The sequence below is a fragment of the Diceros bicornis genome, chromosome X (genome assembly GCF_020826845.1).
Source record: "Diceros bicornis minor isolate mBicDic1 chromosome X, mDicBic1.mat.cur, whole genome shotgun sequence".
NCBI lineage: Eukaryota > Metazoa > Chordata > Mammalia > Perissodactyla > Rhinocerotidae > Diceros > Diceros bicornis.
In genome coordinates, this window is record NC_080781.1 from 74,231,482 (window position 1) to 74,243,608 (window position 12,127).

At 34.6% G+C, this 12,127-nt stretch overlaps 1 protein-coding gene across 2 annotated transcripts in view; it reads left to right on the top strand.

Moving 5' to 3' along the window:
* The window catches only part of LOC131401188 (transmembrane protein 182-like), a 357,489-nt gene that overhangs the window by 266,147 nt on the left and 79,215 nt on the right, over window positions 1-12,127 (top strand). For both annotated transcript variants that reach the window (XM_058536255.1, XM_058536256.1), the window contains one exon: window positions 3,341-3,439. In XM_058536255.1, the coding sequence (XP_058392238.1) occupies window positions 3,341-3,439 (99 nt within the window). The remainder of the gene's footprint in view (window positions 1-3,340; window positions 3,440-12,127) is intronic.

Consider the following 12,127-nt stretch of genomic DNA (forward strand, 5'->3'; position numbering starts at 1 on the left):
ATGGATTAAAATATATGGTATATCTGTACAATGGAATGTTATTCATCAGTAAAAAAGAATGAAGTTTTGAAACAGTTACAACATAAATGAAACTTGAAAACATTATGCTAAACGAAAAAAGCCATTTACAAAAGACCACATATTGAATGCTTCCATTTATATGAAATGTCCTAAAAGGTACATCTATAGGGACAAAAAGTAGATTAGTGGTTGCTTAACACTGAGATTGGGTGAGTGAAGAATGACTGCTAATAGGCAAGGAATTTCATTTTAGGGTGATGAAAATGTTCAAAAATTATATTATGGTGATGGTTTCACAACTTTCTCCATACATGAAAAAGAACTGAGTAGAGCACATATATAGGAGAATTGTATAGTATGTGAATTATATTTGAATAATGTAATTCAAAATACTAGTAGTCCAGGTTATAGAATTTACATGATTGGATTTTTAAAAAATATATCTATTTTTCCTGATATTTTACAACGATTATTGAATATTTGTTTAATAAAGATAATTTTGATCCACATCATCATACACATATATTGTTATTAAGTTGTTGGTAGCCTCTATTATTTGAGGTACAAGTTTTCTGCTTATCATTACTTCATATCCAGGTCTCAAATTGGTATAGTCCATAAAATTGTCATTTTTCTAACAATCCAACATTCCCTTATATTTTTGTATCCTTATTTGTTTGATTTTCATCTATTGTCAGCCATTTTGATTGTTCTGTTTCCCCATCACACACATATTAATGCTTATAAATATATTTGTATATAAAACTTTTTCTTTCCAACTGATTTTTCCCTTTAGATATTTATTCCTCACAGTGGACTATACCCCATCAATGTTTGTGAACCACTTTGTAGCCTTTAGATACATAATCTAGATTGACAGCCTAGACATGACAGACCTATGAATTAAACCTCGTGAGGATAAAGTATGTCAAATGGAGTTGGAGTAGACATGTCAAGGAATAAATATGAAAGTTTCTTGTCATTAATAACCCACATTTTTAGAGCATAGGCAAATCTTAATTCTTTTCTTTGACATTAATTGTAAAAGCATTTATTATAGCAAATTAATTTGGTATTCATACAGCAGTAATAATCAATTCAATGGGAATTCTTTAGTAATTTAAGTGGAAACAAATGTCCACTTATCATGAAGTGTTACTGTTAAACAGAAAACACTTTAAAATTTAAAATAAGTCACTCCATTAATGCATGTAACAGTCTCAGTATATCATTAATCATGATGAGACACTGGTATTAATATTGATATAATAGCACTTCCATTGTGATGACATGCTTTCTCATACACTTATATAATCAGAGAACATTACTATTAGAGAAGACATTAGAGGATATCTAGTCCAACTCCTTACCTGATTAACGTATGAATCCCCTCTAAAAAAGTTGATAAGTAACCATCAAGTCTATTCTTAAAAATCTCCATTGAAGGAAGCTTAGATTCCTTCATCAGGCACCCTATTGTAATATCTGACAGCTGTAATTGCTACACTTTTCTTTTTTTTTTACTGGAAAAAAATAAGTCTTTCTGAAACTTCTGACCACCGGCCCTGATTCTGTCCTCTGGAGCCACACAGAACAAACTGAGTACCTCTATCTATGACAGCTCCTCAAGTGACTAATGAACATTATCATTTGTGCCTTCTCATCATCACCCCTGCCACACATTTTTATGCTTAAATATCCTAATTTCATCTTACTGTTTCTAACAGGATATAATTTCTTATTCTGTCACCAATTTAATAACTCTTCACAGAGTGTGCACAAATTTGCTCACGGCCCTTTTAAAATGAGGACTCACCATTAACATATTACTCCAGATGTGGCATATTACTTATTTTTTTTGAACACGCTACCTCTATTCATGCAGCCTAAAATGGCATTTCCTTTTTGGAAAGCCTAATGCATAATAACTTATATTTATAATCAATTACATTGGCCTATATTATTTTCTGTTTATCCATATATTTCCATCTGTCTGGTACAAGTGGAATTTGAGATTAAGTACAAGACTTTACATTTATCCATGTTAAATTTCATTATGCTAAGTTCAACCCACTGTTGAGATCTTTTTGCAGCCTGATTCTGTCTTCTAGTATATTGGCTACCATGACTATAGGCATCTGACATGCAAGCAGTTAACTTACTTCCAGATGGTTTGGCCTATGTCATAGTGTTGTATATTATAATTTGTAAGGTGGTATCTCACCTTGTTTCTTAGTTGGAAAATAAAATGAGAGTGGTACCACTGTGCCATATTGCCAAATATGTAGCTATGTTTTGTCCCTATCATGCCCTATGATCTTTTAGAAAGTGGAAATCTTTTTACTTCTTTTCCATTGCTGAAATCTAGGTTCTTGTCTCAAATATGTTTTCTACTTTCCTATATCACTGCCTCTGCCTGTGCCCTATTCTCTATCTAGAATGTCCTTCATCCCACTTTCACTTGTTAAACTAATAATCATCCTTCAAGGACAAAGTCAAATTCTATAACTGTTAGAATGCCTCCTGGGCCAGCCCCATGGCTTAGCAGTTGGGTGCGCGCACTCCGCTACTGGCGGCCAGGGTCGGATCCTGGGCGCGCATGAACGCACAGCTTCTCCGGCCATGCTGAGACCGTGTCCCACATACAGCAACTAGAAGGATGTGCAACTATGACATACAACTATCTACTGGGGCTTTGGGGAAAAAAAGGAGGAGGATTGGCAATAGATATTAGCTAAGAGCCGGTCTTCCTCAGCGAAAAGAGGAGGATTAGCATGGATGTTAGCTCAGGGCTGATCTTCTTCACAAAAAAAAAAAAAAGAATGCCTCCTTGGTACCTCCTGGTTAGAATTAATCTATTCCTCCCCTTAGTCACCTAGAGTAATATCCTTACTACATTTTCTATCCCTTGAAACAGCCTACAATTAATAATAGTTTCTTGGACATGTGTGTTTATTTCTGCCACTTTATTGTAATCTCTTTGAAGCTGGAGACTTAATATTCTCCACAGCACTTATCTTTGTTCTTTTCATTACATACTGGATGCTGAGTAAATTGAATGTGCAAAAAATAAAAAAGACATTGAATTAGAGTTCACACACAAGGATTCTAGTCCCCATTTTTCCATGTGTGACCTTGGGGAAGTCATTTCCCTTTCTCTGTGCCCCAACAGCCTTATCTACAAGATGAGATATTTTCATCTCGTTATTTATTCAGTCTTTGATTATAATATTTTATTGATTTGTCTTTTGCATAAATGATCAGAGTATAATTTCCAAGGTCTTCAAATTCAAAATAAGTTATATTTGATCTTTTGCAGTGAATCAGCCTCATCCCAAACGCTGTATTCCTGGGTATCTCTTTCCTATGCCAATTGCTGTTGGACCTTTTCCACATCCTTCCTTTGATGAAACTACAGGTGAGTTTTGAAACATATCCCCAGGCTTCATCATATGTATGGCCAAGATATATACTTAAAGGCTTACTTAGTATTAATGATATCAGTGTTTTGTGCTAGATTTTGGTCTAAGATGGTTATCTCTGCATATGTTCTCCAGCCACAAAATAGATTTAACCCAGCCACCTTATCAATGGATGACACTGGATGCAAGTAAAGCAAAAAAGGAAAACAAATGAAATTTGAAAATCTGCCAGGTGCTAAGCATAAAAATGAATCTAGCTTCATCCTAACATGAGCCTATAAGTAAAATACTGTTAGTCCCATTTTACAAATGAGGAAAGTGATGCTCAGAGACATTAGAAGCTGTAGAACCCAAATTACAAATCAGGTATTTTTTATTCCAAAACCTGAAATCTTGATTATTACACTACACTGATCCAAGATAGAACTGAGCAAGAGATTCAAATATTTCCATGCGGATTTTTCCCAACACAATTCAGAAACATATTCAATTTCCATTCTTTAGCATTAGAGGTTAGGTAGAATCATCTTCCTATCTTGAATATTGTACATTTGATTTTTTTAAACCCTTAATTTGGAAATATTTGAACATATACACAAAACTAAATAGAATGGCATAAATAGCATTATAAATTCACATGAAACCAGTACCCAGCTTTAAAAATTATCAGCATTTTAACATTATTATCATCTGTTGTTTCATCTATTCCTCTCCCCCTTTTTTGTAGGGGGAGGTATTTGAAATCAAATCCAATACAGCACATTATTTCATCCACAATTATTGTACTTACATTGGATTGTAAACAAACTAAAGATCAGTCAAAAAGCACATAAATTCATGCCTGACACCAACAGATGAAGAGGGTGAGCAGCCTAGCCTCCTAGTCCCATGACACTTGCATGTGGCACCGACAAACATGGAAGGTGAGCAGCTCTGCCCACACATATTGCTCTTTTGGCCCTGACAGACATGGTGGGAAAACAGCTCTTCCCCCACACAACACTTGGGTGACACTGTCAGAGCCAATGGACTTTCACAGCCCACCCGGGGGATGCCCTTTAAGCTTCTAGCTTTGGTAGTCAAAGGAGATTGTGTTTCTGGACACCAAGTGATATCACTTACACAAGACTACTCCTTCAAGACTTGGAGAGGTAGTTGATTTGCCTGATACATAGAAACAAACACAGAGAGTCAGGCAAAATGAGGAGACAAAGGAATATGTTCCAATAAGGCAAGTGTGAAGGTTAAAAGACAAAAAGAGTAAAATTAACTAAAACTACAATAATTAGTTAAGGGATGCATAAAATAAAAAGATATAAAATGTGACATCAAAAATATAAAATGTGGGGAGTGAGAGTGAGAAAAAAATGTAAAGTTTTGGAATGTGTTCCAATTTAACTGCTGTCAACTTAAAACAGACTATTATATATATAGGAAGTTACATATGAATCTCACGGTAACCATAAAGCAGAAACTTACAGTAAATGCACAAAACAAAATGAGAAAGGAATCTAAACATAACTCTAAAGAAAGCCATTAAACTATAAAGGAAGAGAGAAAGAGAAGAAGGGAACAGAGAGGAACTGCAAAAACAGGCAGAAAACAATTAACAAAATGACAATAAGTACATACCTATCAACAATTACTTTAAATGTAAATGGACTAAACTCTCCAATCAAAAGACATACAGTGGCTGAATGGATAAAAAAGCAAGACTCATCCATATGCTGCCTACAAGAGACTCATTTCAGAAGTAAAGACACACAAAGACACAAAGTGAAGAGATTAAGAAAGATATTCCATGCAGATGAAAATAAAAAGAAAGCTGCCATAGCTATACTCAAAACAGATGAAATAGACTTTAAAACAAAGACTATAGTAAAAGATAAAGATGGGCTTTACATAATGATAAAGGGATCAACCCAGCAAGAAGACATAGCACTTATAAATATGTATGCTCCCAACATAGCAGCAACAAGATATATAAAGCAAACGTTAACAAACCTAAAGAGAGAAGTTGACAGCAGTACAAAAATAGTAGGGGACTTTAACACCCCACTTACATCAATGGGTAGATCATCCACACAAAATATTAAACGGGAAATATGAGCTTTAAATGACACCTTAGACCAGGTAAACTTAACAGATATATACAGAACATTCTGTCTGAAAGCAACAGGATATCCCTTCTTTTCAAGTGCGCTTGGAATATTCTACAGGATAGATCACATGTTAGGCCACAGAACAAGTCTTTGTAAATTCAAGAAGACTGAATTCACAGCAAGCATCTTCTCCAACCACAATGGTATAAAACTAAAAATCAATAACAAGAAGAAAACTAGAAAAAAACACAGAAACGTGAAAATTAAACAACATACTACTGATCAATCAATGGTCCATTGAAGAAATTAAAGAAGAAATCAGAAAATACCTGGAGACAAATGAAAATGGCAATACGCCATACCCAAATCTTTGGGATGCAACAAAAGCGGTTCTAAGAAGCAAGTTCAGAGCAATACAGACCTACATTGAGAAACAAGAAAAATCTTAAATAAACAAACTAATTTTACAACTAAAGGAGCTAGAAAAGAACAAATGAAGGCCAATGTGAGTAGAAGAAAGGAAATAATAAAAATCAGAGAAGAAATAAACAAATAGAGACTAAACAGATAATAGAAAAGATCAATGAAACTAAGAGCTGGTTCTTTGAAAAGATAAACAAAATTGACAAAACTTCAGCTAGACTAACCAAAAAAAAGAGAGAGGGCTATAATAAACAAAATCAGAAATGAAAGAGGAGAGTTACAACTGATACCACAGAAATGCAAAGAATCTTAAGGGACTACTACGGACAATTATATGTCAACAAATTGGACAACTTAGAAGAAATGGATACATTTTTAGAAACATACAATCTTCCAAGATGGAATCATGAAGAAATAGAAAATCTGAATAGACTGACTACTAGTAAGTAAATTGAATCAGTAATCAAAAACCTCCCCAAATCCAAAAGTCTGGGACCAAATGTCTTCACTGATGAATTCTGCCAAATATTCAAAGAAGATTTAATACTTATCCTTCTCAAATTCTTCCAAAAAATCAAAGAGGCGAGACTGCTTCCAAACTCACTTTCAAGGCCAGCATTACCCTGATACCAAAACCTGACAAGAACACCACAAAAAGAGAAAATTACAGGCCAATATTGTTGATGAACACAGATGCAAAAATCCTCAACAAAATATTAGCAAACCTAATTCAACAGTATGCTAAAAGGATCATACACCATGATCAAGTGGGATTTATTCCAGGGATGTAAGGATGGTTCAACATGTGCAAATCAATGTGATACTCTATACTAAGAAAATTAAGAATAAAAATCATATCATCATCTCAGTAGATGCAGAGAAAACATTTGACAAAATTCAGCATTCATTTACGATAAAAACTCACAACAAAGTAGGTATAAAAGGAATGTACCTCAACATAATAAAGGCTATATATGACAAGCCCACAGCTAACATCATGCTCAATGGTGAAAACCCGAAAGCATTTCCTCTAAGATCAGGAACAAGAAAAGGATGGCTACTCTTTCCATTTTTATTCTATATAATACTGAAAGTCCTAGCCACAACAATAAGGCAAGGAAAAGAAATAAAAGGCGTCAAAATTGGAAAGGAAGCAGTAAAATTGTCACTATTTGCAGATGACATACCACATATAGAAAACTCAAAATACTCCACCCAAAAACTGTTAGAACTAATAAATGAATTCAGTAAAGTTGCAGGAAACAAAATCAATATACAGAAATCTGTGGCATTTCTATACACTAATAATGAAATGTCAGAAAGAGAAATTAAGAAAATAATATCCCATTTACAATTTCATTAAAAAATAAAATGCCTAGGAATAAATTTAACCAAGGCACTAAAAAACCTGTACTCTGTTATCTATAAGACACTGATGAAAGAAATTGAAGACAACACAAATAAATGGAAAGAATTTCTATGCTCATGGATTAGAAAAGTTAATATCGTTAAAATGTCCATACAATCCAAAGCAATCTACAGATTCAGTGTAATCCTTGTCAAAATTCCAACGGTATTTCTCACAGACTAGAACAAATAATGCTAAAATTTGTATGGAACCACAAAACATCCCAAATAGCCAAAGCACTCTTAAGAAAGAAAAACAAAGCTAGAGGTATTATGCTCCCTGATTTCAAACTATATTACAAAGCTATATTAATCAAACAATATGGTATTGGCATAAAAACAGACACACAGATCAATGGAACAGAATTGAGAGCCAAGAACTAAACTCATACATATACAGACAATTAATTTATGACAAAGGAACCAAGAACATATGACAGAGAAAGGACAGGCTATTCAATAAATGATGTAGGGAAAAATGGACAGCCACATGCAAAAGAATGAAACTAGACCACTTATATTATACCATACACAAAAATTAACACAAAATGAATTAAAGACTTGAATGTAAGACCTGAAACCATAAAATTCCTAGAAGAAAATATAGTCAGTAAGCTCCTTGACATTGGTCTTAGCGATATCTTTGTGGGTCTGACTCCAAAGGCAATGGAAATAAAAGCAAAAATAAACAAATAGGACTACATTGAACTAAATAGCTTCTGCACAGTGAAGTAATCCATCATCAAAACAAAAAAGCAACCTACTTAATGAGAGAAGATATTTGCAAATTGTTTATCCAACAGGGGGTTAATATCCAAAATATATAAATAACTCACACAACTCAACAACCAAAACCAAACAACCTGATTAAAACATTGGCAGAGGACCTGAATACATATTTTCCAAAGAAGACATACAATGGCCAATAGGCACATGAGATGTTCAATATCACTAATTATTAGGGAAATGCAAATCAAAACTACAATGAGATATCACCTCATACCTGTTAAAATGGCTATTAACAAAAGGACAAGAAATAACAAGTGTTGGAGAGGATGTGAGAAAATGGAACACTCATACACTGTTGGTGGGAATATAAATGAGTGCAGCCACTATGGAAAATTGTATGGAGATTCCTCAAAAAATTAAGAATGGGGGCCTGCCTGCTGGTGTAGTGGTTAAGTTCACATGCTCTGCTTCAGTGGCCTGGGGTTCATAGGTTCAGATTCCAGGCGCAGACCTGCATATTGCTCATCAAGCCATGCTGTGGTGGTGTCCCATATACAAAATAGAGGATGATTGGCACAGATGTTAGCTCAGGGACAATCTTCCTCAAACAAAAAGAGGAATATTGGCAACAGATGTTAGCTCAGTGCCAATCTTCCTCACACACACACACAAAAAAAAATTAAAAATAGAACTACTATATGATCTAGCTATTCCACTTCTGGGTATTTATTCAAAGAGTACAAAAACAATAATTTGAAAAGTTGTATGTACCACTATGTTCATGGCAGCATTATTTACAATAGCCAAGATATGGAAACAACCTAAATGCCCATCAAAGAATGAATGGATAAAGATGATGTGGTATATATATACAATGGAAAACTACTCAGCCATAAAAAAATTGAAATCTTGCCATTTGCAACAACTTAGTTGGACCAGGGTATTATGCTAAGTTAAGTAAGTCAGATGGAGAAAGGTAAATACGGTATGATTTCACTCATATGTGGAATCTAAACGAAGAAAACAAAACAAAAAAACAACTTCATAGAAATAAAGAACAGATTGGTGGTTTCCAGAGGGGAAGGAGATTGGAGGGGTGGGTGAAATGGGTGAAGGGGTTCTATTGTATGGTGATTGATGGTAATTAGACTTTTGGTGGCGATCACTTTGAAGTATACACAGATGTTGAATTATAATGTTGTACATCTGAAACTCATATAATGTTACATACTAATTTTACCTTAATAAAAAACGAAGCAAACAAGGTATCTATTCCATCACTGATAATAATCTCGCAAAGCACTTTCACATCCATTATCCAATTTGACCATCAGAAGAGACCTCAAAGGAGCTCTGTGGGTATATCAGATTTTGATATGATCATTTTAATATGGACATTTTGGGAGTAGTTGTTTATATACTGTCTTGACATAGGGCATTACATGGACTAAAATACAAACAACACAATTTTTCTATATAGGGCATTATTACATGGGCTAAAATACAAGCAGCCCAAGTCATCTAAAATTTTTTCTGAGTAATATTCAAAACATATATTTTACCGTTTGAATATCACCCCATACCTGAGCCTTACCCCATTACCTTTCTCCTAATTCCATACTCCTATATGAGGGTTGGGAGGTGATGGTGAGGTGAGGCTTTGGATGAGTTATTTCTCATGTTATTTGGTAACAAAAACAAAATTTAAAAATTTTACATTTTGGCTGGCAATTTTATGACTGCATCAAAAACGTCTACATTTCAGGTAAAAATGCAATGTCCAACCAAAGATGATAATGATAGCTAACACTTATTGAGCACTTTCTGTAGGCCAGGCATCAAGTTAAATGATACATGTATAAATGCATTTAATCCTCATGCTGAAAAAATAACCATAAAACCACCTGCAACAAAATGTCCTGCTTTGCCTTGTGTGGTAAGAATAAACAAGATTTATTATCTACATTTGACCAGGGATGGAAAATGAGGCATGCTGGTATGAAGAGATTTGTTCAGGGCCATAAGGTAAGCATAGGTCAGAGCCAGCTCTAGCATGCATGTCTACTGATCCTAGCAACGTGCTCTTTCCACTTTTCCATTTCTTTAACAGCCTAAGCTAAAGAAAAATGAAAGGGGCAATTTGGTTCCATCAGTTTTTTTCTGAAACTTTATGGTTTTAAGCCCCAAAGAAAATGACATAAAATGGTATTATGATTGAAAAAATAATGATAATAATAACAATAATTAGCTCTGTCGGGGGGAGAGGGAGAATCTCCCTCTGCCCTTTTCCTTAAGGTTCTTATGGCTGGCCAAATAATTAACAAGGCAGGTTAGCAGGAGAAAATAATACCAAGTTTAATAACATGTATACATGGGAGAAAGCAGGGACGCTGCGTTTCTCAACACAATAGCAGAAATTCTCATCTTAAATACCCTGTTCAGCCAATGACAAAGGAGGATGTTGGGGGTGGGGAGTCAGTTACAGGAGATTACCACTAAAGCACAGTAAACAAGAGTAAAGTTATTATGCAGATTTAAGACCTCACCTTCCATGTTGATAAGCTTCAAGAAATGAGACCATCCCCCCCCTTCCCAAAACAGAGAGAGAGATACCTTTACAAATGGAGATTTCCCTTATAAATGTAAATGTTTGTCTGGCAACTCCTTGCAGGGCCATCCAGAGAATGTGGCCAGAGAGACAGAACTTCCGATAAGATGGGCTTGTTGGTGCCTTTCCTATTGTAACATTTATCCTACATTATCTTTACAGCCAACATGATAGAAGATCTGTTCCAGGAAGGATCCACCATGTCAAATTCTTTAGGCAGTTAGTGGGGGAGGTCAAACATCCCTCAGAGAAAACAATCAAGGTAAAGAGATAGATTTCAGGGTGACCAAATCTTGATCTCCCATAGCTATCATTTATTAAACACTCTATGTTCTTATAAAAAACTTATTCCATCATCACAATTACCCTGAGTTATTATCGTCTCTTTTTACTTCTGGGAAAACTGAGACTCAGAGAGACTAAGTAAATTATCACAGGCCTCTTAGCTTGGAGAAAATTGCATTTTCAGATGCACATTAGAAAATTCACAAAAGGAATCATGGCCACCAATAAAAGCAACACATGTAAATAATTTTTATGAGAATTATATCCTCATATACAAGAAATTTTGCATAGTATTTACTCTTTCATAGTGTTCTCTTATTGGGACTAATATTTGAATTGTTTGGATGTTTGTTTCATATTAATTGATGAATTTAAATTGTTTGTCTTTCACTCGGGGAACCTTAAGGAGGTGAATAAACAAACATGTCGACCTTTTCCTTAGGCTTTAACAATGTCTTTTAATGGAAAATTGACAAAAGAAATGTTAACTTCTTAGCTACAAAGTTTGAAAGAGAGTGCTGTCCCTTTCTGTTGCTGATGATATTTCTGCCTCCAGGATAGCTGCATACTTCAAAATGGAGATGCTTCCGTCACTTACAGTCAAGCAAATAGCTGAGTACAGCCTTTAATACGGACCCAGCTTCCATAATACCAGACATCTCAAAGCACTTCTTTCAAAATGAGTGGAGGCTGGACTGTGCAAGTTCCTTGAAAGAGGTTAGAGGTTCTAAACAGGTGTAAGGTAGAGTGATTATTGTCAGTTTTCACATGCCAATTCCACTCCCTGATCTACCCATAGATAGCTTTCTCAGGCTGGCCGATTTTGATTTAAAACACACTTCCAACCTTCCAGTTACTAGGATTTGTAAAAATAAAAAAGACTATCTGAAAGTTGTTTCAATTCTATGGTGAAAAACCAAAAGCAATGAGTCAAAAGAATATATTTAAAAAATTGTAGCTATAATGTAAACAAAAAATTGAAAGACTTTCTGGAGAATTTAGACACCACATTTTATTTTTTTCTTGAACTACCCAGACCCTTCAAAAAAACTGTTATTTGATTCACTTCACAATCCAGATAATTGCTTTCAATACTCCACTGTGTATATATTAGGAATAACTTTATAGTA